This window comes from Daldinia caldariorum (genome assembly GCF_022478825.1).
Source record: "Daldinia caldariorum strain CBS 122874 unplaced genomic scaffold F4812scaffold_10, whole genome shotgun sequence".
NCBI classification, from domain to species: Eukaryota; Fungi; Ascomycota; class Sordariomycetes; order Xylariales; family Hypoxylaceae; genus Daldinia; species Daldinia caldariorum.
In genome coordinates this window covers 525,614-548,069 of record NW_025953046.1, presented here as the reverse complement: position 1 = coordinate 548,069, position 22,456 = coordinate 525,614, and the positions used below count along the sequence as shown (strand labels likewise).

Below are 22,456 nucleotides of genomic sequence, written 5' to 3'. Positions count from 1 at the left end.
GGCCCCTTAACCCAACCCGGTTTTAAATTTTTTAACGTTTGGGGGTTTTGGTGTGAAATCCCCCTGGGAATTTTCCCCCCCCCCCCCCCCCCTTAACCCTCCCTATTTTCAAGATATCTATCATACTAATACTATAAGGTATACTAGTCATGCGTATCATGCAGGTACTATTGGTTGGCAGCCACCAAGTTTTATGTTCTGTAACTCACTTCATGCAGAAATCGGAAGCTCAAGTGTGATCGCACCAAGCCTCGCTGCAACCGCTGCGAGAAAGCTAAGCTTGAATGTGTCTTTCCCGAATCCCGAAGGAAACCAGCCTTCAAGCGACGGAATGTAAGGGAACTCGAAGCTCGCCTGGGTAATTATTATGGCCCGATGCCGTAAAAAGACGCGAACCCTGAACTGACAAATACGCGTAGCTCAAGTTGAAGTGCTTCTGAGGGAAACAAACCAGAACCGGTCGCAGGGTCAGGAGGCTGTGCAGCCGATTAACGATCAAGCCGCTGAGCTCTCAGAGACTGAAAATATTCTCTTTCAAGGCATTGACTTCACAGATTCTATGCCCTCGTTGGACGATGGCAACGCATTCGCATTCCAACAAGAGCCGGCAATCACACACTCGACCGCCAATTTGGACAACAATCATGGCCAAGATAATACCCCTTTTACGGGCGACCTCATAGGCCTTGGTGGGATATTCGAAAGTTTACCCCCTTTTGATATGATGGAGGACCTGTAAGTCGCTCATGCGTAAGGAAAGTTATATCTATTTGCTCACGGAAGTAGAAACCGAATCTTTTTTGAGCGTCAGGGCCATCTAATCCCCATAATCCATCCCTCACGCTACCTGCAGGCCTTTTATTCGGCACCGCATATGAAACCGCCCATGTGTCTGCAGTACGCAATCTGGGCACTTGCTGCGCATGGTAATCCGAAATATGGAGCCTGCAGTGATGTTTTCTATCGCCGTGCCCGACAGTATGCCGAGTTGGATGAGATGAAAGTAAGTAGCCACATCCCCAAAGACCGCACTTTTCGTCCGACTGTACTTACCTCTCGAAGGGCTACGGTGAACATTTCATTACTGTCGCTCATGCCCAGGCGTGGTGTGTCATAGCCACATACGAGGCCAAACTGTTGCTGTTTACCCGAGCGGCCATGAGCGGTTCCAGGGGGGTTAGGCTTGTTCAAATGATGGGTCTCCATCGGCTCGACGGTAGCGCAGAAGAGATATGCCCAACCCTCGTACCCCCAAGAGATTGGATTGAGTTGGAAGAACGACGGCGGGTTTTCTGGGGAATCTTTTGCGTCGACAGCCATTGTTCTATTTCAACTGGCTGGCCGTTTCTTATCGATTCTTCCGAGGTAAGACAAGCAACTAATAAACCAGGATTCACAACTAATGCGTCTCTTAGATTACGACTCTCCTCCCTGCTGTAAGTTGATGTGCCGCCATCGGTTTTGGTCTTAACTAACCAGAGGCATTAGCCGGAACATGCGTTTTTGAGCGGCGAGGAAGTAGAAACATGTAGTATACAGGAAGCCTTGAAAGGAAAAACCTATTCTTCCTTTTCCGGAGCTGTCCTAGTTTGTCACATGTCAGAGCTTCGTCACCTCGAATATCCACAATATGCTAATAAAAATATCAAGATTCAATCAAATCCTCAAGCACATTCATCGACCCAAATCCACAGATAACCCTGATAATTACGAGTATGGCGAATACTGGCAACGCCATCGTGAGCTCGACAATACGCTCTCAAGCGCTTTTATGTATCTCCCTGCGTCTTTTCGGCTACCAGATAACTACCGTGACCCGGTTGCTGTACACACGAATCTTAACCTCCATGCATCAACCATCTGCTTGCACCATGCCGCGATCGAGATGATAGAGGCTCATAAATTGCCGGAGAGTGCCAAGAAGATCTGTCACGATCGCCTGAGCACGGCTGCGCAGGAAATTGTCAACATCGTTAGGTTGACTAGTCATGTGAATTCAAGCCCCGTAAGTAGTACATTGGATTGGCGAATGCCTTCTTTGCTTAATGCTAACGCAATAATAGAAAAGCCCATTAGCCGCGTTATCGCTATATTGCGCAGCCTCGGTCTACGTATACCTGTGTCAAGAAACACAGACACCCACCAATGTTGATAACCTTGACTTTGTCATTGCTGCCATGCAGGCCTTTGGAAAGAATCACTCTATTACACGAGCTTTCCTTCGCCAAGTAGTAATCGATATCGAACGAAATGGGATTCAAGACATTGTAGGGTTGGCCTCCCTCGATAATCTCGGACCAGAGTTCCGAACCCAAATTACGCACAACATACCTTTACTCGCTCGCTCTAAGATATCGCGCCATTCGCAAGTCCAACCACCACTGCCGGGTCGACTGCCGCTCGGCAAGCCCATGGGGGAAATGATTGTCGAGGATAGTATGGACTGCGAACACGGGACTTGGGTCTCGGATGTCAACGAGAACGAATTGTCTTTGACGGAAGCTCGGTCTTCTAACTATATGAACTACATGAAGAATAATAAACGAAAACGCGTCGCTCCCTCACACGGTACTAGCACTCTAGATAGCCTATCCGAGAGTTGCGACTCGCCCTGGGTTACAAATATCCAAGATCGGATCTCGACCAATCCCTCAACCCATTCTTCCCCCGAAGACCCCGTGTCTGTCGGGACGTCGGCATATCCCACCCTCTACCCCTCGGGCCCCGGTATGGCTTTCCAAGGGCCAGGTCAGGATTTACCGCACCGCACCAACTCGCCCCGTACGAACGCGAGCTCCCACCTGACAGCATCGCAAACCCATAGCAACAGCGGGTTATACCCGGTCAGCCGCTGGAATCTCACGGGCATGTACACAGAAAACAATGGCCGACCCCTCCAAGGCGAAGCCAGCCCGTGCAATTTGTCCGCGAACAATGATCACATACCCTGGTTTATCACGAGCGAAAACGTTAGCGTGGATTGGGGCGGGGCCAAGTTGAATCTAGACCCCGACGTGACGTTACCGGGATAAGTTAAGAGGAAACGAGAACATGACCTACTAATTTGTTTGGCGTATAAAGGAGAATTGTCGTAAAAGAAGCCATGTTGTTTATTTTTATTTTTATCAAGGACGGGCTGTACGGATCATGTCCTAGCGCTATGATATCCCTCTCAGCCTATGTAATGTATCATATCATATCATATCATATCATTTATACCTGTACATTATACTATATAGGTATGTACTACCGTTGGACTATAGTTGATCTAATTCCTAATATGCCCACGGAAAAAGGGTTATGCGACATGATATATATGAGGTAAATGACCTACCATTCTAATTGGTATAATCCCTTTGCCCTCCATTCTAACGCCTATGCTCAATCTCCGTTTCGATCGATATGCTAAGGTTCGTAGGTCAATGCTCGCCCTCTGTATATAGGTTAAGTACCTTATATATAGGAGCTCGTATACGGTTTCAATGTTTCGCACCGCATAAACGCCAGTCCAATGTATCCGTAAACTCATCTTATATGCTCTTTCTTTCTTTCTTTTTTTCTTTGTCTCATCATTTCTTCCGAGTTTTGAAATCCCTCGCTTGAACCCTCGAGCCCCTCATGTCGGCGCCGTTAACACCGGCATCACAGGCTCGAAAGTCCAGTCGAAGTCGTCCATAAACGTCCAGTCTATATTCTGCAGGGCATCGGCACCTCCCGGCATGATCGCCGGTGTTTCACAGCCGTTCGCTCCGTTGGTAGTACCCGGTACCAGGGTGGCACCAGAAGCGCCGGCGGCGGCGGTGGTGGCAGCGGCAGCGGTGCCGGAGGGCTGGCACTTGCAGCGGAGATTGTTATGGCGCTGGTCGTTCTTCCAGCGCGTTATGCAGTCAAAGGTTACGCTGGCGCTGAGGCGATGCGAGAAGGCTACCACGGGCTCCTCGCCCCACTGCGCTTGTTGTTGCGATTGCTGCTGCGGCGGAGCTCCGGCAGGGTCGCTGCGTGCCAACAGCCAGTCAGACCAGGACTCGAAGAGGTTGCCAAGACGCATAGGGAGGTCGGACTCCATGACGGTGGCGCGCCTGGCCGCGGTGATTATGTCGGCCGCCGACTGCTCCGCGGCCTTGCGGTCGATGAAGGACATGTAGGAAGAGCGCAGCACTCGGTACACGATGCATCCCGCGGACATGAGGGCGCGCAGGTGGAAGTGTGGTATGTGTCGCAAGAACTGCATCTTATTGTCTAGCTCGAGCGATTCGCGGATCACCACTTGTGCTGTATTATACGTCCGCAGGATGTTGCGCTTCAATGCGTCTGGGTTGTAACCCGGAAGGGGCATCATATAATATGTCTGGATTTCCAGCTGGACCAATAACGCGTTGAATCGATCGAGGTCGCCTATATGAAGTTAATACTTGGGCTGTTAAAAAAACCGATATAATCATCAGAACATGTTTCTAGGACGCGCGAGATACGTACCTGCACGTTCGGAGCAGATAAGCCCCCTAACTGCGTTCCACTCGTCTTCCAGGAGCTGGACTAGCTTTGCCGAAACGCCTCGCGCATCTTCTAGGCTAGCCGCCATAGTCTTACTCACATGGTTACAGAATTTCTGGCATTCGAGGAGGATGCGGAAGTTGGACGGGACTTGGAAAGGTGTCCTGCCGTCAATGACATTCTGAATAGTCTGATTGAATAGACAACCTAAAGGCGGAAGCCCTAGGAAGGAAGAGACTCTTTGAGCAACAATATTGTATCCGGCCCAAGTAAACGAAGCCTCTTCATCTGTGAAGTTATTCTGGAAGACACCATGGCTATATTCCGGGTGGGCTCCTTTCCCGCAATGAACCCCCAGCTGGGAGGTCGCAGTCATACAGATGCTCGAGAATAGTGCGCACGGGTCGTTCACAAACCGTACTTCCGGGAAGATCCAGGTGCAAAGTAAGATGAGGGCGTTTATGGAAGGCAAAGGGAGGGGTGGATTAGCAATAGCTGCGTAGGCATCGCGCTGGACAGAATCTAGCAAAAATGGGAATACGGTCGAGGTCTTGGCGTAGCGCCGTGTTGCTATGTATATTATGGTCCAAAACAACAGGTGGCTAGTATCGTAGCACTTATTTGGATCCCTAAATCGTACGACTGGCATATAAGGATGATAATGTTCAAAGTATCTAAGGTAGGTTAGGAAATATGCGTCAGAAATACGCCACTTCTCATGGCCTTACATGGGAAATCCACTCACTTCTGAAAGTAATAGTCGACATCTTCGCCCGAAAATGGCTGTGATCCAAGCGCTCTAGCAAGCGCTGGCTCAGCCGGTGGGCCTTGAATGAGTGGTATACTCGCGGGAGTATGTACTACAGAGGAGGGAGCGATTGTAGTGCTATTTGCTGTGGTTACAATAGTAGGAGCTCCCCCTTCTACATCCGCAGAGACGCTTACTGGCGACGGCACCCCTAAGCGTGGTGGGATAGGCTCTTTAAGGGGCGTGAGAACCTCGTTCCGCGGGGAGAACCCCGACGTTTGACTTGGCAAGGTAGTAGGTTGTCCACTAACACTTTGCTTGATAGATTGAATTTCCTGAACTAGTTCATCTAACTTACTGTTTTTCTATTTAGTACCTAACATACCTAGGAGGTAGGTAACCTTATACAATACAAGGGGAAAGCGGTTACCTTTTTCGGCTCACCCTTTTGTGAGTCTTGTCCACGATACACGTCAAGTGAAGCTTGGCGCAGCGTTGACACGGTTGGGCTGGATTTTGGCTGGGGTTACAGCGAACCTATAAGGAAGATTAACATTAGAAATTTGAGAGGCCAAATCAAGCAAGGGCCGAGACAAGACATACCTTCGCGTCTCGGCAGCTGGTGCAAGCCGTATTTCGCTTGATTCGGCCAGATATCGCATGAAGCGGCGTTGCTTCCTCACCGGTCTCCGGCATTGGCGCGGATATTTTTCTCGGCCCCGGTAATCCGTAGCACACTATATCAAATCTACCGGATTAAATTATTAATTAATTTAAATGACGTTAGTGTTGTTGCAGTTGTTATTGTTGAACGAAGAAGATGAATGAAGCACAAAGCTATCTGATAGCCGATCGGCTACAGCTAGTTATACATAACTAAATAAATTTAATACCTAAAACTAGAGGGCGGATATAAAAGGGTTTAACGCCAGTTCAAGCTTCGGCAACAGTTTCGGTACCGATCCTTGTCTCCCTAACCTTAGGGACCTTAGGGACCTCCTTAGGCATATCCACCGCTTCTAATAGGTGCAATCTGTTGTACTAGAAAAATAAGCATCCGGCTTACCAAAACGGCCTGTATGGGTTCTGAGCAAGTCTCGAAAAATTATTATGTATTATGAGGTACCGGTAGGTATGGATGATTTTCTACTCCCATTTCCTTTCCACAGTTCCTACCCACATACCCCATTCAAGAACATTGCCCACGATAGCCCCGGCAACCTGCTCTCTTGTCGCCGTCGCCGTTAACAAACTAGGATCTAACCGTTCTTTCAATGCTACAACCTCGAAGAAATCTACGAGGAGTTGGTTGAAGTTAGTCAGTTATGATTGAGTCATGTCAAGACATTCAAGTAACCGAAATTTCCCAACTTACATCTATGCGGTCCGTAATTCAAGAGCGGTCGGGGCGCGATGTAAACGCTACCATTTCTCGACCGGCCGTAATGAAACCCGCCTTTTAGAAGTGCCTTACCCGGGTCCTCGACCTCGAAGTCGGCTGGTTCGACGCTTGTCTTCGTAGGTGGGATACCTACGTAGATACTACCATGGTTTTAGTCTCAGAGCCGCAATTAGACTGTTTCGGAAAAAAAAAAAAAAAAAAACTTCGTTTCGACACTTACCCGTGGCAGATAGGAGTTGGTAACGGCGCATCCGGATCCTCCGAAACCAACAACCACTCTTTCACCTGGTCTGCGATATGCGGAGGCGCCTCCCATCGCAAGGCAGGGAACTTACCCGCCCCGTCGTGTGTGTACTCGACGCCGAGCACCGAATTGGTGGGGCCGCACTCCGGCGCCGTGACGATAACTTCCTGCTTTTCGTGCAAGTCGGCGAAGGCGGGCCCTTTCAAGAAGCTTTTTGCGTCATGGCCCTTTGAATTTTTGAAGAGCCATGATAACAAAACTTCCACAAGGGTTGTCATCCCACCTGTTTTGAGGTTACCTTAGGTCCGCGTTAAAGGTACCTAAACTTTACTTTAGACGGCTTTCCAATGTGTTGTTGTTAGTGCGCAACGAATTCAGGCCCTAGTAATATTCCACCTTAAACTTGTGTGAGAAAGGTAGGTCTAAGTAATCTTTAAAAATTCACTTCCTACGAGGTTACTGAGTCGTCTTATTTCAATAATAATGCTTGATTTTATAAACCGTATGGCATAAAAGACTGAAAGTTGAATTCGCCAATTAGATAGATTTCGGAGCCGAGAGCGCTTATGCATAAGAGGTACCTAAAGTTTACCTAAGGTAGGTGTTAGATATGTCATAGAAATGCCAAGAAATCTTATCAACATACGTCACTCCTATTGGGGAAAAAAATAAAGAAATAAAAATAATAAAATAAAATAAAATAAAATAAAATAAAATAAAATAAAATAAAATAAAAACAAGGCTTCCATAAGCAACCTCTGAATCGGTACCTGTTTTTGCATTCGATCAACCGGATAATTACCTAACCTAACCTTATACTAGCACAACCAAACATCTTCGACGACCATGGCAGGGGTGCTTCTAAACATCGACTGGCGGTCGTTATTAGGCAGAGATGCATCTTCTTCTTCCCTCGCGGTCGAAAATGGGCCTGAACTTGAGCCCGAATCCGTGCTCGAGCCCTTGTTTGTGCCTGTGGAAGAACCCGCGTTCGAACCCGCGTCTGAGCCCGAATCCGAGCCTGAGCCGGTGCCCGTACCCGAGCTCACGCTTGGGATTGCTACGCCTGAGATCGTTGCGCCGAAGATCGAGATCAATTTTGAGCCTTCACATCCCTATTACCCGTTGGGTGTGACCATTCCGGGTTACGCGCCTAACGAGGCGTCTGTCCCTGTGCTGTTGGCGTCATTGAGTGGCATGCTGGTATTTGCGCTGGTAGGAGCTTCTGCGCTAGCATTGAGGGTGAATCCGAATTTGACAAGAACGAACTTGATTCGGGTTTGCTGGTTTGTTCTATGTAAGTCATTTTACTTGATAAATACCTAGCATGTTCTCGTGTATGACATATTTTTTCTTCTTCTTTTTACTGACTTGATTCGAATTCTAGGCGGGTGTTTACACTGCTTCTTTGAAGGTGAGTTTACTATTATAACGTCAATATACACCATCCAATCCTACTTTATATACGGATGATGGAATGAGTTCATGTATACGAGATGAGAAGTTTTGCTTTCAACGGGGTCATTTAGCTAAATGGTTTTTGAAGGATACTTCATCTTCAATCACGCTACACTCGCGTCGTCACAAAATGTATTTGCACAGCTGTGGAAGGAGTACGCGCTATCAGACTCGCGTTACCTGAGGTCCGACTTCTTCATGCTAAGCATCGAGAGCATCACGGTGGTGAGTACCAACAACCCAAGCTAGCCGAATCAAACTTTGGAACACCAACACGAGGATATGAAAGCGAATGCTCATTATGAATGGCAGTTCATCTTGGGACCTCTCTGCTTCGCTAATGCTGTTGCTATTGTCCGAGGGAGCCCCGCACGGCATGCACTTCGCATCGTCGCATGCATAGCACACCTATATGGCGTGGCTTTATATTACGCCACGAGCCTCTGCGAGCTTTACTTCACGGGCCGCTCCCATAGTCGACCCGAGGCCCAATACTTTTGGCTTTACTACTTTGCCTTCAACCTTCCGTGGGCCATTATCCCAGCAGGTGAGTTTTCCAACAAGCGAAATCAGAAGCCAGGGCTAATCTTACCGACCAGTCCTTTTATATGATAGTGTCAGGACTATAACCAGGGCCATAGGAGCTTTGGAAAGAGTTGATGTCACACTAGATTCTCATCGCCACAGACTTAACGGGGCAAACGGCGTTTCTGAGACCAAAAAGACAAGATGAAACTGGATAGTAGTTGGTTTGAAAATGGGAAACGATTTTTTTTTATTAAAACAACGAATTTTTAGCGTTCAAATTGTTACATTCTTATAAGATTTCACGGTGGAATTTTTTTTAACATTTCATGTAACATTCGTCCAACATATGAGGATTTCTTGGACTAAATAGCTGTTTTAGTTAAGTTTGTCTATTAAGCTTGTAATATAGGTATGTTGGCGCTAAATTTAAAAGCTGCGGTCAAATCTTAGGTGAATATAGTGTGTATCTTTCGGTAATACTTCTGATGATGCTAGAGGATTATAAATGGCGCTGTTGAAGAAGTTGACCTCTCACGTATTGCCTCATCGTGTCTCCTAGGCGTGCACCACGCTTGGCTTAGGGGTTAGAAGGACCGAAAAAACCAACTGCCCCCAGGGATTTGGGTCTCAACCCCCCCATAACTCAATCTACCTTATAAAAATGCCCCTGAATCTTGATATGCACATCTGTCTTAAAGCACTCCGCCACCGTATTCTGGCATAAATTCATAGATGCTGAACTGTATGCTCTGTTGCTATGATCGTAGGAAATACACCGGAAACAAGGGTCTCCTTCATAATGCGTCTTCTCTATTAAGGGTTCTCCATGACAATTCGGAGGTAGGGTATCGTCGTATATAATACAATTTTATCGCACGTATTTGTTCATAAACCGCTTGTGGAAATCAGACCGCAGGAGATCCTACACATAAAAGTTAGTACCTGCAACCATTTTTAAAGATGGAGAGAGAGAGAGAGAGAGAGAGAGAGAGAGAGAGAGAGAGAGAGAGAGAGAGAGAGTGTGTGTGTGTGTGTGTGAAGAATACGTACGTTGATGAACTCCTTTCTCTTGCCCTTATCCTCCGTCCCCCTCGCCTGGTTCTTGAAAACAACATCGTCATCCCACCTAGCAAACCGGTATATATTAGCACAAAGGCCAAGATGTCATCATCGCCTTGCGGATATCTGCAACGTACCTTCGCTTCATGTTGAAGTTCTTGGGGTTTAGCAGCGGGTTACCGAGAGCGATATCTCGCTCTCGCTCTGCTTCTTCGGCCGCGGCCTTCTCGCGTTCTTCTCTCTCGCGCTTCTCCGCCCGTTCGCGTCTGATCTTCTCAAGTTCGCGTTGCAGCTCCGCCTCTTCATCCTCGTCGTCGTCATCATCGCTATCTTCATCGCTATCGTCATCGTCGTCGTCTTTTTCCGATTCCGAATCCGCATCTATGTCGCGCGACTCCTCTAATATGCGCCGCCGCTTCGCCTCCAGGTCTTCTGCCTCCTCCTCGCCACCTCCATCCGTTCCCGAGTTCAATGCTAAAGGCCGCTTCGAGGCGTTGTTTGTCGTGGGCGCCGTCTCGTCGGTAACGTCGGGGAGCGCGCCGCCGTTTTGTTTCGCGAAGTGGGCGGCTTCGGCAGCGAGAAGCTCGGCTCGTAGATCGCGGACTTCGTCCGCATCACCTCCTTGTCCGGGTTTCCTGAATTTGAGCTGGGTATGGGCGGGGAGGAGCCGTTGATGGTAGGCCGGTCCTCTGAGTGCCTCCTTTCCACGTGCCTTTTTATGCTGTTAGTCGAAGTCGACTGCTAAATATATCGATTGATTTGGGGAATTGTAAACGTACCGGATCGAACGTGGGCCTGTGTGCTGTAGTCATCTTCGATTATATGACGATAAAAAGGCCTGTTATATTTTATTAAGAAGTAATGAATAGTGAAGGCGTAAGTGAGGGTGTAAGTGAAGGTGCACGTGAAGATCTTAAATGTTGTTCGTTACAAGGTACTGTACCAGAAGTTGAGACGACTCCAGTTCTAACTTCCAGGTGATGGGATGAATGGACCCACTATACTGAAAGGATTAGCTGCAGCCTGCAGGGTCGGCATTTAAGGATGCCAAGACCCGACCTTGCATGGGATAAGTGCATACCTTACCTAATTCTACAGCAACACCGCCCGGCAGAATTTTGCATCGCTGAGCTGCTTCATTACATTAGAGGTACTGGAATTAGTACGCCAAGAATGAGGTGAAAACGAACGAGAATACCTAGCATCATTCTTCTTTCTTGTTTTTCCTCATTATTCGTCTTTTTCCTCTACCATGCCTCGAGAGGCAGAACCTTCGCTCAATGAGCGCGCTTTCGTAGTGCAGGCACTACAAGAGGGCCTGCGCATCGACGGTCGCACCTTTGATCAATACCGGAAGCTCGAGCTCAAGTTCGGCGAACAATACGGAGTCGCAGATGTAACTCTTGGAAAGACAAGGTAACTTAAAAATAAAAATAAACTTTAAACATATGCTTAATCTATTCAATAAATGTTTACCTAGACGTACTAATTCATATCACTTCATATAACTAGAATACTCGTCAAGGTCTCAGCCGAAGTCACAACGCCCTACACGGATCGGCCCTTCGACGGCATCTTCACCATTGCGACAGAACTCAGTCCCATGGCGTCCCCCGCTTTCGAAGTTAATCGTCCGACAGAAACGGAAATTTTATTATCGAGACTACTTGAAAAGACCGTCCGCCGATCGAATGCTCTCGATACCGAGTCGTTGTGCCTCGTCGCCGGACAAAAGTGTTGGTCTATAAGAGTTGACCTACACGTCCTCTCGCACGATGGCAATCTGATTGACGTCTCGTGCTTCGCCGTTGTAGCGGCCTTGCGCCACTTTAGGAAACCAGATACGAGCATAGAAGGAGGTAACTTGACTGTGTATACTCCCGCCGAACGAGAACCCGTACCATTAAGCTGGTTGCATTCACCCTTTTGCGTCACATTTAGCTTTTGCGGAGAAGGCGAAATCACGTTGCTGGATGCCAATCTCCTGGAGGAACAATTAAGGGTGTCTAGCTGTACGATCAGTCTTAATAGACACGGGGAGATATGCCAGATCGCGAAGTTGGGCGGCACACCTGTGGAGGCGGCCACGCTACTTCAATGCGCAAGCGTCGCGCTTAACAAGGTTAAGGAATTCTCGACGTTATTAGATCAGAAGCTAGCCGAGGACTCGAAGCGGAGGGACAAAGGTGGACTCCTGGCAGAATTATCCGCAGAGAATGAGAGATAGCAGAGACACCGAGCTTCTCCCTCTGATAGATGACCAAAAAAAATAAAAATAAAGATACCCATGATGAACCTGACGATAATCTTCCCATCCCCATAACGCCTACTCCAACGACGCTAAATGCAACCCAACGTAGAGGCCACTTTGGCCGAATAGTATATACCTGTATATAACCCTTTCGTGGAGTCTTTCCCTTCTCTTATATCACCTCATCACTGGCGGTCTCGACTCTTTATTCCATTTAACCCTTGACCTAACCCAATCGATGGCTTCCCTCACGCCCGTGCCCGTCAGAGCGCTCACCGGCAGCACCCTGGAATCGCGAATGCTCGACGCCTTCTCGCCCTCGAACACCTTCTTGACCAAACCCTCCTTTATGCGCACGACCTCGACGCAGTCCTCGCGATCCTGCTTGTTGGCCAGGATCAGGAGGGGCACGCCCTCGGTCTCGGAGTTCTGCAGGACGTCCTCGAGCACGAGGCGGCACTCGTCGAGGCGGCCGGAGCTGTCGTGCTCGAGGGAGCCGTCGCCGATGTCGGTGCTGTCGATGATGAACACGATGGCGTGGCAGCTCGCGTAGTAGCTCTGCCACAGCCTGCGCAGGCTCATCTGGCCGCCGACGTCCCAGATCTTGAGGTACATGTCGGGAAGGGTGAGGGTCGACACGTTCTGCCCCACCGTCGGCACCGTCTTGAGCTTCGGGTCCGGGTGCTCGGGAAGGAAGAGCGACTTCGCCTGCTCGTGGAACGTCGTCTTGCCCGCGTTGTCCAGCCCCAGCAGGATCACCGAGTACTCCTCCCGCCGCCGCGCGAGCAGGTACAGCGACTTGGCGAGATGGTACATTCTTGCTTGGGTGGGCGGCTAATTCTTCTTCTTCGAAAAAGAAAGGATCGAAAAAGGTTTAATTAGGTTTAACTACCTTAAGAGGTACCTAACTACATGTAGGTGGTGGGAAGGGCAAACAGGCAAACTTTCAGCCCCGCGGAAGGGCTTTGAGGTGATGTTTTAGAAGGACTGACCAATGATGTTGTTGTGTGATTCCGTCTTGATGGTCTGGGACCTGGGTTTAGGTACCTACTTGAATGGAATGTTGGAAATACGTGTACATGAGTACTTGCGACGACACGGCATGTGAGCTAAGCCTATAAAGGTTAGTCTGTGTGGTATGGTTGGATTGGTTGGATTGGAATGAAGGGTACCTAGTTGGAATGAACTACCTAAGCACGGGGCAAGAGTACCCACCTAGGTATCATTGGTTAGAGAAGTAAGCTGAACAGTTAATAGTATGCTGTACCTGCAGAACAGAGCCCTGACTTCCAAGTTTTCGATGCATGTGTCAAGTAAGTTGGGTATCTACCTTAGGTATCTCTACCTGTATGAGGTAGCTATACTTGTAGGTACCTATTTACTGAATCTATTTACTGAAGGTAATAAGCTTAGGTAGGCATCACAATATTCATGGCTCTTAATCTTAATTTCTTATTATGATGTTAGAATAGCAGTTAGTGATTTTATAAATGTTCTTTCTTAAAAAAATAAAATGTTAATAAAGATAAGAAGTTATTTACTTAAGGTAGTTACCTCTATGCAAGTGTTTGAAGATATCAAATAGTATAGTCACAGTTGTTACGTTAGGTAGTAAATTACCTAACATAGGTAATAAAGGATGAGCTGGTGCTGAGAGTATATCAAGCTAAACTATTATTGAAAGTGACACATCAGCACCCAACAACGACAACAGCAAGCAATCGTCATTAGGCATATATACTTCATAAAAATTTTTCATACAACGAAGCAATGCAACAGTAATCATAGTGACAGGTTCATAAATTTAGCATAATCTTCTTTTACTTAATCTAGACCTGTTCTCAAGCGGAGATTTATTAACAGGTACCTACTTGTACGGTTTATCAACAGCAATATCACAACTTCTGTATTAGTACCATACACCTTTCAATACCTGTATTACTTACCTACTATTTCATTCCATTGATACGATTTATTCATATACGTTAGATTATTCAGCTACAGGAACAAAATACTTAGGCGGGGTATGTAATGTTGCTTTTCGACTTCCTGCGTGGGATCGATTCTTACTGAAACCTCTCGATTCTCATCCAATAGCAATAAAAAACATGGCGTCATATTAACTCAATTATTTCCTGCGAGGTTCGTTCACCCGAGCTTGTTTAGCTCCCCAGCCACGAAAGCGACGACTTGCATTTACATGTAACTGTTTTTTGACTTATACAGAGATGCGCTTGCAACCCTTGCAACCCTTGTAAGCTGTAAGCTGTAAGCTCTTAACAAGTCGAACCCCGTTACGTATAATTACTTAGGCCCTCGATCTTCGTCGCCGGGTACATAGTATATATATCTGGGAATCTCGATTTCATTTATTGGGTTCAATATGTCCCCAGTGCCTTTTGAGCACCCCGTGAGGTATGTGTTACTATAATTCTATTTTACCTACTCGTAAAGTGTATTAGTTAATAACGTCGATTCTAGGCTCACCCCGCTGGCGGTGGTTGGCACCTATCTCACGGCGGTGGTCTACTTGACATATACAATCGTAGCTGGGCTCTACGCATCGTATAAGTCCTTAGGTCCAGCTCAGGATATACGGTCACGTTACGCGCAACGTAGGAGACTGGTTCCTATTTTTCTCGGACTTGCTGCCGTGGCTTTTTATTTAGCTACTTACAATTCGGTGGCGTCGGCAGTCTTGTCGTATAAGACATGGGCGCATGAGCAGGGCGTCCATGAACGAGAACGGTATATTACCTCTTATTAGTCCAATTCTAACGAGGTACCTAGTATTATCTTAATATCTAACTTATATATATATAGCCATATACTTGCCGAGAAACTTGTCCTTACTCCTCGCGACCTGAAGAGATCGAACTCCCTTTATATCATCCAGTGGTTAAGCGACACTCCAATCTTCTACGATGCCGTAGAGATTGTTGCCGAGAAAGCCCGTCGTTTCTGGTGGGGGCAACAGATCGACCTCGCGACGGTAGCGTTTAGCATGCTATTATCAATCGAGGGGCGACGACGAAACATCCCTTTAATCCCTTCCTTTTTAATTCTAGCTCACCTCGTCAGCCTGTCGTTCGCGCAGAATCTATTTTACGTCGCTCTTCTTTTAACTCCGTCGCCAATAGTTCCGGGAAGTGAGAGCCTTGAGATGCCAGTAATACCTCTCCTCTCGACGTTGACTTGGATTCGCGACAAAGTTTTTGCTCCAAAGCCGAAGAATTGGTATTTACATCCTCACATTCTTTTTACGGTTTTGGGCTTGAATTATGTCTCAATATTTCTCCTTCCTTATGCTGCGGACACACATTCGTTTGTGAAAATTGTTCATCTCGCTCGGGCGTCGACTTTTTTGCCCCTTATCTTACCGGCAATTGCGCCGGTCAGCTGGGGCGCCGTCTACGTATATCCTTACGATGCTTACGATTTATTCAAGACAATATTTCGAACTATTTCTTTCGTGTCTTTCGCGTTACACACCAAGTCGACTGTTGACGGTCTACGCTACAATGTTCCTGATTCCCACCATCATCGTCACAGTGCCTTCCTCCCCTGGAATGTCGAAGAGCGAGCCAACTGGGAACAAAGCACTACGGCCATCGGCAAGGTTTTAGGTTCTCTCTATGACCATCCTGCTGTAAACGCTGTCGGGTGTGATGTTTTAGTCTGCACAATCAGCCTCGGCCTGTGGGCTGCTATTCGCGCTATAAGCGTTCAAGACATAATAGCATCAGCTATCCCGAGTTTCAAATTTCGTCTCAGGGCTAGGCGCGTCGTCGAGGATAACATGTTCCGTATGCGTCGATCGCCCTACAGTCCTTATACCCCTATTAACGCGCTTTATGATTATCCCGCAGAACGTGTATCCGAGCATTCAATGATCTTAAGAAGCCAAAGTAGATCAGCGCTATCGAGGCGGCTACGGAGTTCGTCAAGGTTAAGAAACGGATCAAAGTTCAGGAGCGAATCGAATTCTAGAGATTCATCGAGAGTTAGAAACTTATCGAAAGTAAGAAACATGTCGAGAGCGAGGAATGAATCGAGAGTTAGGAATACGTCGAGGGTAAGAAGTGTGACGAGGTTTGGTAGTGTCACCAGCTCGTGCACAGCGAGTGAGGATGGGTCCATAACTCCCGGGCGAAGACGAGGACGCTCAAGGGTGTCTAAGAAACACGACGATAAATTATATCGATCTGCTACATTCTCGGCCAGATCTTCGGTAGAGTCAGACCTCATACCGGCTGCGGAGTCAGATTGGGACTCTGCAGCTGTATCTTGGAGCATGGTTGTATTTACTGGTCTTGGTTCAGTGTCGGCAGGTGTTCTTGGAGCGGAATGCATTACGAAATGAGAGATGAATGGGCAGGTTAAGGCTATCATGAGGAGTCTGGATTAATGACGAGAGTAATGAGGTAAAACAGGATCGGGATGTATTGGAGGTTATTGGGAGCGGTTAACGATGGGAAGCGGTTTAGACTTATGAATACCACTCAGCTTAGCGGCCACGGCTGAGTACCTTATATATCCACATAGATATTGAACTCAAGAATTCTCATACTCCATACTCAAGGGTATGCACTCCGTGTATGATATACCTCTTATCTCTTTCAAGAGTTCCTTACACCACAGTGTGTTATTCTGAAGGGAACAGTCCTCACCGTGCACCTGTTATCGCTACACCTGAAGGATGAGCTAGCAAACAACACTGACAACGAAACACATTCACCGAGGATCTACCTATAAAGTACTTATAAATTCCAATTTAGAGGTTTTTTTTCTTTACTTTATTTCCAATCACCACCACTGACCCATTTCCCCTACACCTACCCCCTGCCTCCGAAGTTGCCTACCTACCTTATTTTAACTCAGCAAAAAAAGAGCCACCATATCAGGGCCGCAGACAACTGTCTCCCAACGACAAAGCTACAGAACGAGCTATGTAACGAAGCTTGGTCGTTTCACTTCTGACCTTGTTGCCAGCCACTTACGTTGGTATATCTTAGCTCTACAAATTTACGCCTAGGTACCTAGGCATGTTCAGCCCTCGATGGGATTCATGACAAACGCAATCGCTAATACAGAGAAAACCGAAAAAAAAAAAAAAGCTTAGAAAATTCCAACTCTAGTTGACTCGAATGCCCGCCTTGATTGTTGCACTATCACATCTACTAATTCTACTTGGGCCCCGAAAATCCTTGTCACGTCGCAGAGCATGCAGTAGGTAAAACAACTTCGTTGTTCCACAAGGAACTCTAACTACAGTTGCTTTGAAGCCAAAGCTATATACAGAATAACTCCTTTGTTCCAAGGAGTCTCAAGTGAGACTCTTGACAATCCTCTCGTCCTTTAACGTCCTGTGAGCGACCACACCTCCCGAGATAGGTACCATTCCGGCTGCTGCTGTCCCGCCGTGAACATCGACATTCATATGAGTAAAGTGGACCCTGATCGTCGACAATCACCTCCCTCCCTCTCTTTCCTTTTCCTTTCCTCCTCTTGAACCCTCCCCCCCCCTCCCCTCAGGCCACAAACTTCATGAGGTCCCCTTAACTCCGCGTCGACACCTAGGTAGTCTCCAGGAGGAGCGGAACGGCCCGGAGACGCTTCTGGGTGAATTTCTAACTACGCCAGCGGACGTGGCTTTAGGAAGCGAGTACCTATGCCATGTAAGAGAGCTATGACCGAAAGAAATCGTCGAAGATATATCATATGATAGAAGTTCCCTCGTGTCTTGATAGGTGCCTAGTTTACATGTTCCCATGTTGGAGCGGCGTGATTGATGTGGTTGTTATACAACATATACGAGGAAATCATGTCTTCCTTTTGAAATAATTAGATTTGTAAGGCCAAAAAAGGGGAAGGTAGGTTATGTTTTCTTTGCAGAGAGAGTCGGGGCCTTTTTAACAGTTTTTTGTATTATACATATGATATTCTACACGACATGCATGTCCATTAATTCCGGTACTTCGTTATAGTAGTTCTCTTATCTTTTTCATCGTATGCATATCTAAGTGTGTAAGATGAGGTTTGATAATAATCCTAGGTAAACAGCAAGCAACTTTATCAACAGGGCAAACGACAGCAACACCGTAAAAAAAAAAACATATTCCACTTGAAAAAAAAGGATAAAAAAATACAGCCCAGGCAGGATTCGAACCTACCATACTCCGGCAACTCCGTCATCAGCTCTAGCGCTCTATTATATATATATAACCCTCTATGTCTATTCCAAGGTAGAATCCCCTCTAAAACGCCAATCCATCCCAAAGGAAATGCCTCAGGAAACCGGAGCGTGTTACCACTACACCACTGGGCCTTGTTCTGTGGTGATAGACAGTTGGAAATTACGCCCTTTAACGTACTTGCCCGTTGCAAAGGTCCGCGGGGGGCGGATACCTGAGTCACTGCGTGCGCCTTGGTTGCCATGACGGGAGGAAGGTGCAGAGCCCCAGCCTTTCAAACAAGTGCAGGTACACCTGCTGTGAATAACTAAACGATTTTTTTTCAAACCAACCCTTTATTGATTACCTGCATTAACAGTGAATAAACCGTATAACATGAGGTTTTGGTAGGCGAACAACACAAGTTACATACCGATGTTAATAAGCTCCTTTTAATATACAAACAATACTTTAGGTACCTTCTTACTCCCCCCTTTTCCTAAAATAATGAACTTCACTTCACCAAAGTCCTTCCATATGCATACATGTATGTACCCACGAGACTTAACACCACGTACTGGGTACCTAGACCTACCTAACATCACGCACCTCTTATACTAGGTACCTTACTTATAACAGATCTTTGTATCTCTTCGGACGAGGTTAGTATTCCACTGATGAAAATGTTTGCGGACCATAGAGCCAAAAGCAGTCCCACAGCCACCGCCGGGTTCATCCAACGGGACAGCTCCTTCGTGTGTGTGTTTGCGTACGCCGAAAGGCCGATAAACACGACCGTGAGCATCGCCGTCTCGGCCAACCGCCCCTAGCGGCCTTCCGCGTATCCCACCGTAAGTTTTGCCGTGGCGTCGCCGCAAAGCCAGATGTGGTATTGTAGGACGTACGTTTCTAGCGAGATGCTGCCTAGGTAGTGCGGTATGGAAAGGAACCTATCTCGAAGCCTTCTGGTCGAGTTTCTGAGTACCACGTAGCCTAGAATGGGGATCCAGGATATAAGTGGGTGCATATGGTTGTATGTTTTCTTGTCTGGCAGATAGGTCTGCGTGACGTACAGGAATGTCAGAACACCCCCAATACAGATCGCGGTAAGCAAACGGGTGAATCTTAAAGATAGAGTCGTTTTACCGCAGCCAAGTTGAAGAACCGTTCGTGCCCTGCGGACAGAGGCGCGATGGACTAAAGCCGCCACGACTATCCCGACGAAGGGGATGTAGCGGTCTAAGCCCAGCCTAAAACGCATTTCTTCCGGGTCGATGGATATGAAGAAAAGTGCGTACATGATTTTACTGGCGGTTTCAAGGACGCCAGGCGTGAGTATAAACCATTCGGTGAGCTTTGTCGTCAGGAGCACCTTGAAAAGTAACCAACGCATATCCCGGTTGCGACTTTTGAAGATGAAAAGCATCATGTACGAGACGAGATACCAGAACGTCGCAACAGGAGCAAAATAATACGAAGTGTATGTTGTCCCCATCATGTACGAAAGGGAAACACTCAGAAGGTTTATACGGAACAAGATCTCTATGAGGCGCTGCACAGAGAAGTCGTTCGTCGTGAGAAAATATTGCGTATGGGCGTAGCCGGATATGTAGAGATACCCAGCGATAAACAGCCGGATGATCTTGTATACCCAAAGGGCCTGGGACGCGTAGTGGTAGTGATACAGCAAGATAAATCCCTGCATCAAGCCTTTCATCTCGTTGGACTGGATCCGCGACATGTATCCCGGACCACGGTAGCCCGGAGGAACACGTTTAGACGATGAAGAGCCATCCGGTTGCTGAGTATTCTGTACTGACGATAACGCGCTAACCATCAGCCAGATAACGCAGGCCCTGGCGAAAGCGCTTTGCTGGTAATGGCGTTCGGCTTTCCCTAGAAACGAGGCCCCGTCGGCGTACCAGCACCATACGAGGGCGATAAGTATGTTACCAAAGGCCAAGCCAAACCTAACACCTGCTGCATCACCCGAGACCTCCAAGGCACGGCGCGCGCCGAACGTGAATCCCGCCGCAAGGCCTAACAACATGCACGCCGCGACAAATACGTCATTCTCGGGGGCGGCGACGCAGCATGTGCCTCGGAAGGAGCGTGAGCGGGCGCTTGCCGCCGTATTGCAAAATGCGTTGAAAATAATATCGAGCCTGAGCGATGCTACGTCTTCAGACGCGTGCAAGCCATCTGTATCGAAGTGCTTTCCGGGGCGTACGGGAAATTTGTTGAAAACCCAAGGAATATATGTCGAATTTCCTGGGAAGACTTGTGCGAGATGATTATTCATGGCTTCGACCCGACCGGGCGTAATGCTTTTGGATCGATTGAGTGATAAACTTTCATAGTTGGGGATTCCTACCGGCGTTAGGAAAATCTTGTTTGTTACGCCTCCGGAATTCCGTGTAGTTGTCATTATCGATGATATGTTGCTGTCCAAGTCAGGCGATAGGTATGGTACAATGCCGTTAATCGCTCGCTTGAATAGGTTCAGATAGTCATCTCCACCGTACCGAGCAGCCCAGAATCCAGGAGCACCCAAGACAACAAGTACAGGGGATAATTCATTCACCTTCATCTCCGTGATAGTCCCTTCCCTGGGAGATGGAGGCAGAGGGTCGAAGGCCTTCAGTATACCGTATAATGCGGTAGAGTTTAGCCATGGATCCCATATGAACTCTAGTTGGGCACAATCAGTTCGGAACGATATATCGGCATGTTTATTGTCTGATTGAAGTATACGTTTCATCCTAGTTTCTGAATGGCCGCGAGTGACTTTTTTGCCCGCATTCCAGAAAAGCTGCCGAATAGTAGAATCGCCGACGAAGACGACTTTTCGGCCATTGAGGCACGTGCAGAGAGAGTCTGTAGTATGCTCTACCATGCGGCAACCCCTCGGTTCCCATCGTTGAGAGCCGTCTGGAGCTACGGGCGACCATGTCCCATTTTGCAAGAGAGCTAGGCACTGGTGAGGATCCCTTAGACCTATCCAAACTATTAGGACAAATTTCGCAAGAGGCCAGAAACTGCCACAATTTTGAGTACTATGGCCATACCAACTTCATGACGAGTTTGCAATGTGGTAAGAAGAAGTATAAGTAGAATACAGAAATTCAACGTGGAAACATGAGCCGTAGTAAGCTCGGGGTCCGACGACATTTTGACGAAAAATCGCGCCCAAAAAGTAGACGTGGTGGTTCGACAATGAAAGGACAGATATCTAACCAAGAAGTCTTTGAATTTGTTGATGAAGAGAATAGTCACATTCTGGCTAAACAGACACTAATAGTACCCGATATACCCCATGTTATCTCGCTTTGCATCCTCGGGCAACGACAACTCAGCCCATCAAGCCAAAGCTTCCATTTTCATGGGAAAGTTTATAAGTGTAAGTGGGAAAGCGAAGATGGGCTGGGTTAGACTACTTTTAAGCTTTACATCATATAATAGAAGGAAAGAGCAACCTCATATATATAAGGGGGATTGGCCCCTTGGGAATGTTGGACTCTACATTATTTTTGAGGCTGATTGAACTTTGACGTTGGACTTTGAAGCATTTCGTGGGTGACTATCTTCATGATTCTTCATGAGCGATAGGATCCCAGGGGGTGGCTAGTAATATGGCTGAGGCAGGTTGTGGCTGTGTAAACCCGTAAACCCCACAAAAGGCGCCAGAAAGCTGCGGATAAAAAATTCTTTGCCATTGAACAAAATCTGCATTTTTATTAATATTCTTCAACGTATTAAATTATTTGACCGAGTTCACAAAGTCAAGTCAACGAGAACAAAACATAGCAATCCAGTGTTGATAGGCATTGCTCTCATGAATCTGCTTTTCTGAGCTAAATGTCTCAACGACGTGAACTTCTAATGCGTTGTGGAAGCGCTGCGCGGTATTAAACAGGTAAGAGGGTAGCATTTACACCTGATCGTGCGTAGGCCGGCGCTTCTTAGAGAGTAGGTACCTACCTAGGTAAGCCCAAGGCATATCGCGGTCGAAAGATAAATAAATGATATGAACTCGTCTTTTGCCAATGCTCGGTCAGGCTTGATTCCACGTCTGATCTTGAGCCGGATACCTCGCGTG

General features: G+C 47.3%; 9 protein-coding genes and 1 non-coding gene across 10 annotated transcripts in view; 4 read left to right on the top strand and 6 right to left on the bottom strand.

Moving 5' to 3' along the window:
* F4812DRAFT_431399 (uncharacterized protein) overlaps positions 1-3,262 on the top strand; it is a 3,600-nt gene extending 338 nt beyond the window's left edge. The window contains exons 2-10 of the mRNA XM_047934436.1: positions 148-164; positions 219-358; positions 420-735; positions 787-1,003; positions 1,063-1,365; positions 1,416-1,436; positions 1,489-1,598; positions 1,651-2,005; positions 2,064-3,262. Of these exons, the coding sequence (XP_047789464.1) occupies positions 148-164; positions 219-358; positions 420-735; positions 787-1,003; positions 1,063-1,365; positions 1,416-1,436; positions 1,489-1,598; positions 1,651-2,005; positions 2,064-3,032 (2,448 nt within the window). The 3' untranslated portion in view covers positions 3,033-3,262. The remainder of the gene's footprint in view (positions 1-147; positions 165-218; positions 359-419; positions 736-786; positions 1,004-1,062; positions 1,366-1,415; positions 1,437-1,488; positions 1,599-1,650; positions 2,006-2,063) is intronic.
* On the bottom strand, positions 3,263-6,098 carry F4812DRAFT_431392 (uncharacterized protein). Its single transcript, XM_047934435.1, has 5 exons — positions 5,846-6,098; positions 5,673-5,779; positions 5,240-5,599; positions 4,477-5,168; positions 3,263-4,395 (listed from the first exon to the last, which is right to left on the bottom strand). The coding sequence occupies exons 1-5, from the start codon at positions 5,936-5,938 to the stop codon at positions 3,617-3,619; spliced, it is 2,031 nt and encodes a 676-aa protein (XP_047789463.1). The 5' UTR covers positions 5,939-6,098; the 3' UTR covers positions 3,263-3,616.
* Positions 6,099-6,135: 37 nt separating this feature from the next.
* On the bottom strand, positions 6,136-7,445 carry F4812DRAFT_431391 (PEBP-like protein). Its single transcript, XM_047934434.1, has 3 exons — positions 6,865-7,445; positions 6,618-6,784; positions 6,136-6,537 (listed from the first exon to the last, which is right to left on the bottom strand). Exons 1-3 carry the CDS (start codon positions 7,164-7,166, stop codon positions 6,389-6,391), a joined length of 618 nt encoding a protein of 205 aa, XP_047789462.1. The 5' UTR covers positions 7,167-7,445; the 3' UTR covers positions 6,136-6,388.
* Positions 7,446-7,572: 127 nt separating this feature from the next.
* On the top strand, positions 7,573-9,261 carry F4812DRAFT_431390 (EBP-domain-containing protein). The gene is made up of 5 exons (XM_047934433.1): positions 7,573-8,185; positions 8,276-8,302; positions 8,435-8,571; positions 8,659-8,893; positions 8,946-9,261. The coding sequence occupies exons 1-5, from the start codon at positions 7,735-7,737 to the stop codon at positions 9,077-9,079; spliced, it is 984 nt and encodes a 327-aa protein (XP_047789461.1). The 5' UTR covers positions 7,573-7,734; the 3' UTR covers positions 9,080-9,261.
* Positions 9,262-9,350: 89 nt separating this feature from the next.
* Positions 9,351-10,845, bottom strand: F4812DRAFT_50701 (Cwf15/Cwc15 cell cycle control protein). Its single transcript, XM_047939154.1, has 4 exons — positions 10,713-10,845; positions 10,071-10,645; positions 9,925-10,000; positions 9,351-9,796 (listed from the first exon to the last, which is right to left on the bottom strand). The coding sequence occupies exons 1-4, from the start codon at positions 10,743-10,745 to the stop codon at positions 9,743-9,745; spliced, it is 738 nt and encodes a 245-aa protein (XP_047789460.1). The 5' UTR covers positions 10,746-10,845; the 3' UTR covers positions 9,351-9,742.
* Positions 10,846-11,057: 212 nt separating this feature from the next.
* F4812DRAFT_50680 (ribosomal protein S5 domain 2-like protein) lies at positions 11,058-12,261 on the top strand. The gene is made up of 2 exons (XM_047939153.1): positions 11,058-11,349; positions 11,446-12,261. The coding sequence occupies exons 1-2, from the start codon at positions 11,186-11,188 to the stop codon at positions 12,158-12,160; spliced, it is 879 nt and encodes a 292-aa protein (XP_047789459.1). The 5' UTR covers positions 11,058-11,185; the 3' UTR covers positions 12,161-12,261.
* F4812DRAFT_50672 (P-loop containing nucleoside triphosphate hydrolase protein) lies at positions 12,261-13,432 on the bottom strand. The gene has a single exon (XM_047939152.1). It carries the CDS (start codon positions 12,998-13,000, stop codon positions 12,362-12,364), a length of 639 nt encoding a protein of 212 aa, XP_047789458.1. The 5' UTR covers positions 13,001-13,432; the 3' UTR covers positions 12,261-12,361.
* A 464-nt stretch (positions 13,433-13,896) lies between these two features.
* On the top strand, positions 13,897-16,835 carry F4812DRAFT_431382 (uncharacterized protein). The gene is made up of 4 exons (XM_047934432.1): positions 13,897-14,599; positions 14,666-14,932; positions 15,008-15,990; positions 16,054-16,835. The coding sequence occupies exons 1-4, from the start codon at positions 14,568-14,570 to the stop codon at positions 16,545-16,547; spliced, it is 1,776 nt and encodes a 591-aa protein (XP_047789457.1). The 5' UTR covers positions 13,897-14,567; the 3' UTR covers positions 16,548-16,835.
* A 1,497-nt stretch (positions 16,836-18,332) lies between these two features.
* Positions 18,333-18,512, bottom strand: F4812DRAFT_t96. The gene is made up of 2 exons: positions 18,477-18,512; positions 18,333-18,367 (listed from the first exon to the last, which is right to left on the bottom strand). It is a non-coding gene; the product is annotated as a tRNA-Glu (tRNA).
* A 112-nt stretch (positions 18,513-18,624) lies between these two features.
* Positions 18,625-21,925, bottom strand: F4812DRAFT_431376 (Cas1p-domain-containing protein). The gene is made up of 2 exons (XM_047934431.1): positions 21,426-21,925; positions 18,625-21,354 (listed from the first exon to the last, which is right to left on the bottom strand). Exons 1-2 carry the CDS (start codon positions 21,526-21,528, stop codon positions 19,184-19,186), a joined length of 2,274 nt encoding a protein of 757 aa, XP_047789456.1. The 5' UTR covers positions 21,529-21,925; the 3' UTR covers positions 18,625-19,183.
* Between the last annotated feature and the right edge of the window lie 531 nt (positions 21,926-22,456).

Coding starts and splice junctions, on each gene's coding strand:
- F4812DRAFT_50701 (XM_047939154.1), bottom strand. CDS start 10,745: ATGACTACAGCACACAGGCCCACGTTCGATCCG. Junction 10,646..10,712: donor ACAGGCCCACGTTCGATCCG/GTACGTTTACAA, acceptor CAGCATAAAAAG/GCACGTGGAAAGGAGGCACT. Junction 9,797..9,924: donor AGAGAAAGGAGTTCATCAAC/GTACGTATTCTT, acceptor TTTTATGTGTAG/GATCTCCTGCGGTCTGATTT.
- F4812DRAFT_431392 (XM_047934435.1), bottom strand. CDS start 5,938: ATGCCGGAGACCGGTGAGGAAGCAACGCCGCTTCATGCGATATCTGGC. Junction 5,600..5,672: donor AAAAGGGTGAGCCGAAAAAG/GTAACCGCTTTC, acceptor ATAGAAAAACAG/TAAGTTAGATGAACTAGTTC. Junction 4,396..4,476: donor TATCTGCTCCGAACGTGCAG/GTACGTATCTCG, acceptor AACTTCATATAG/GCGACCTCGATCGATTCAAC.
- F4812DRAFT_431382 (XM_047934432.1), top strand. CDS start 14,568: ATGTCCCCAGTGCCTTTTGAGCACCCCGTGAG. Junction 14,600..14,665: donor CCTTTTGAGCACCCCGTGAG/GTATGTGTTACT, acceptor CGTCGATTCTAG/GCTCACCCCGCTGGCGGTGG. Junction 15,991..16,053: donor CGTCGAGGATAACATGTTCC/GTATGCGTCGAT, acceptor ATTATCCCGCAG/AACGTGTATCCGAGCATTCA.
- F4812DRAFT_50680 (XM_047939153.1), top strand. CDS start 11,186: ATGCCTCGAGAGGCAGAACCTTCGCTCAATGAGCGCGCTTTCGTAGTG. Junction 11,350..11,445: donor GTAACTCTTGGAAAGACAAG/GTAACTTAAAAA, acceptor TCATATAACTAG/AATACTCGTCAAGGTCTCAG.
- F4812DRAFT_431390 (XM_047934433.1), top strand. CDS start 7,735: ATGGCAGGGGTGCTTCTAAACATCGACTGGCGGTCGTTATTAGGCAGA. Junction 8,572..8,658: donor GCATCGAGAGCATCACGGTG/GTGAGTACCAAC, acceptor TATGAATGGCAG/TTCATCTTGGGACCTCTCTG. Junction 8,894..8,945: donor GTGGGCCATTATCCCAGCAG/GTGAGTTTTCCA, acceptor CTTACCGACCAG/TCCTTTTATATGATAGTGTC.
- F4812DRAFT_431391 (XM_047934434.1), bottom strand. CDS start 7,166: ATGACAACCCTTGTGGAAGTTTTGTTATCATGGCTCTTCAAAAATTCA. Junction 6,785..6,864: donor CCAACTCCTATCTGCCACGG/GTAAGTGTCGAA, acceptor AAACCATGGTAG/TATCTACGTAGGTATCCCAC. Junction 6,538..6,617: donor GAATTACGGACCGCATAGAT/GTAAGTTGGGAA, acceptor AACTCCTCGTAG/ATTTCTTCGAGGTTGTAGCA.
- F4812DRAFT_50672 (XM_047939152.1), bottom strand. CDS start 13,000: ATGTACCATCTCGCCAAGTCGCTGTACCTGCTCGCGCGGCGGCGGGAG.
- F4812DRAFT_431376 (XM_047934431.1), bottom strand. CDS start 21,528: ATGTCGTCGGACCCCGAGCTTACTACGGCTCATGTTTCCACGTTGAAT. Junction 21,355..21,425: donor GCAAACTCGTCATGAAGTTG/GTATGGCCATAG, acceptor TAGTTTGGATAG/GTCTAAGGGATCCTCACCAG.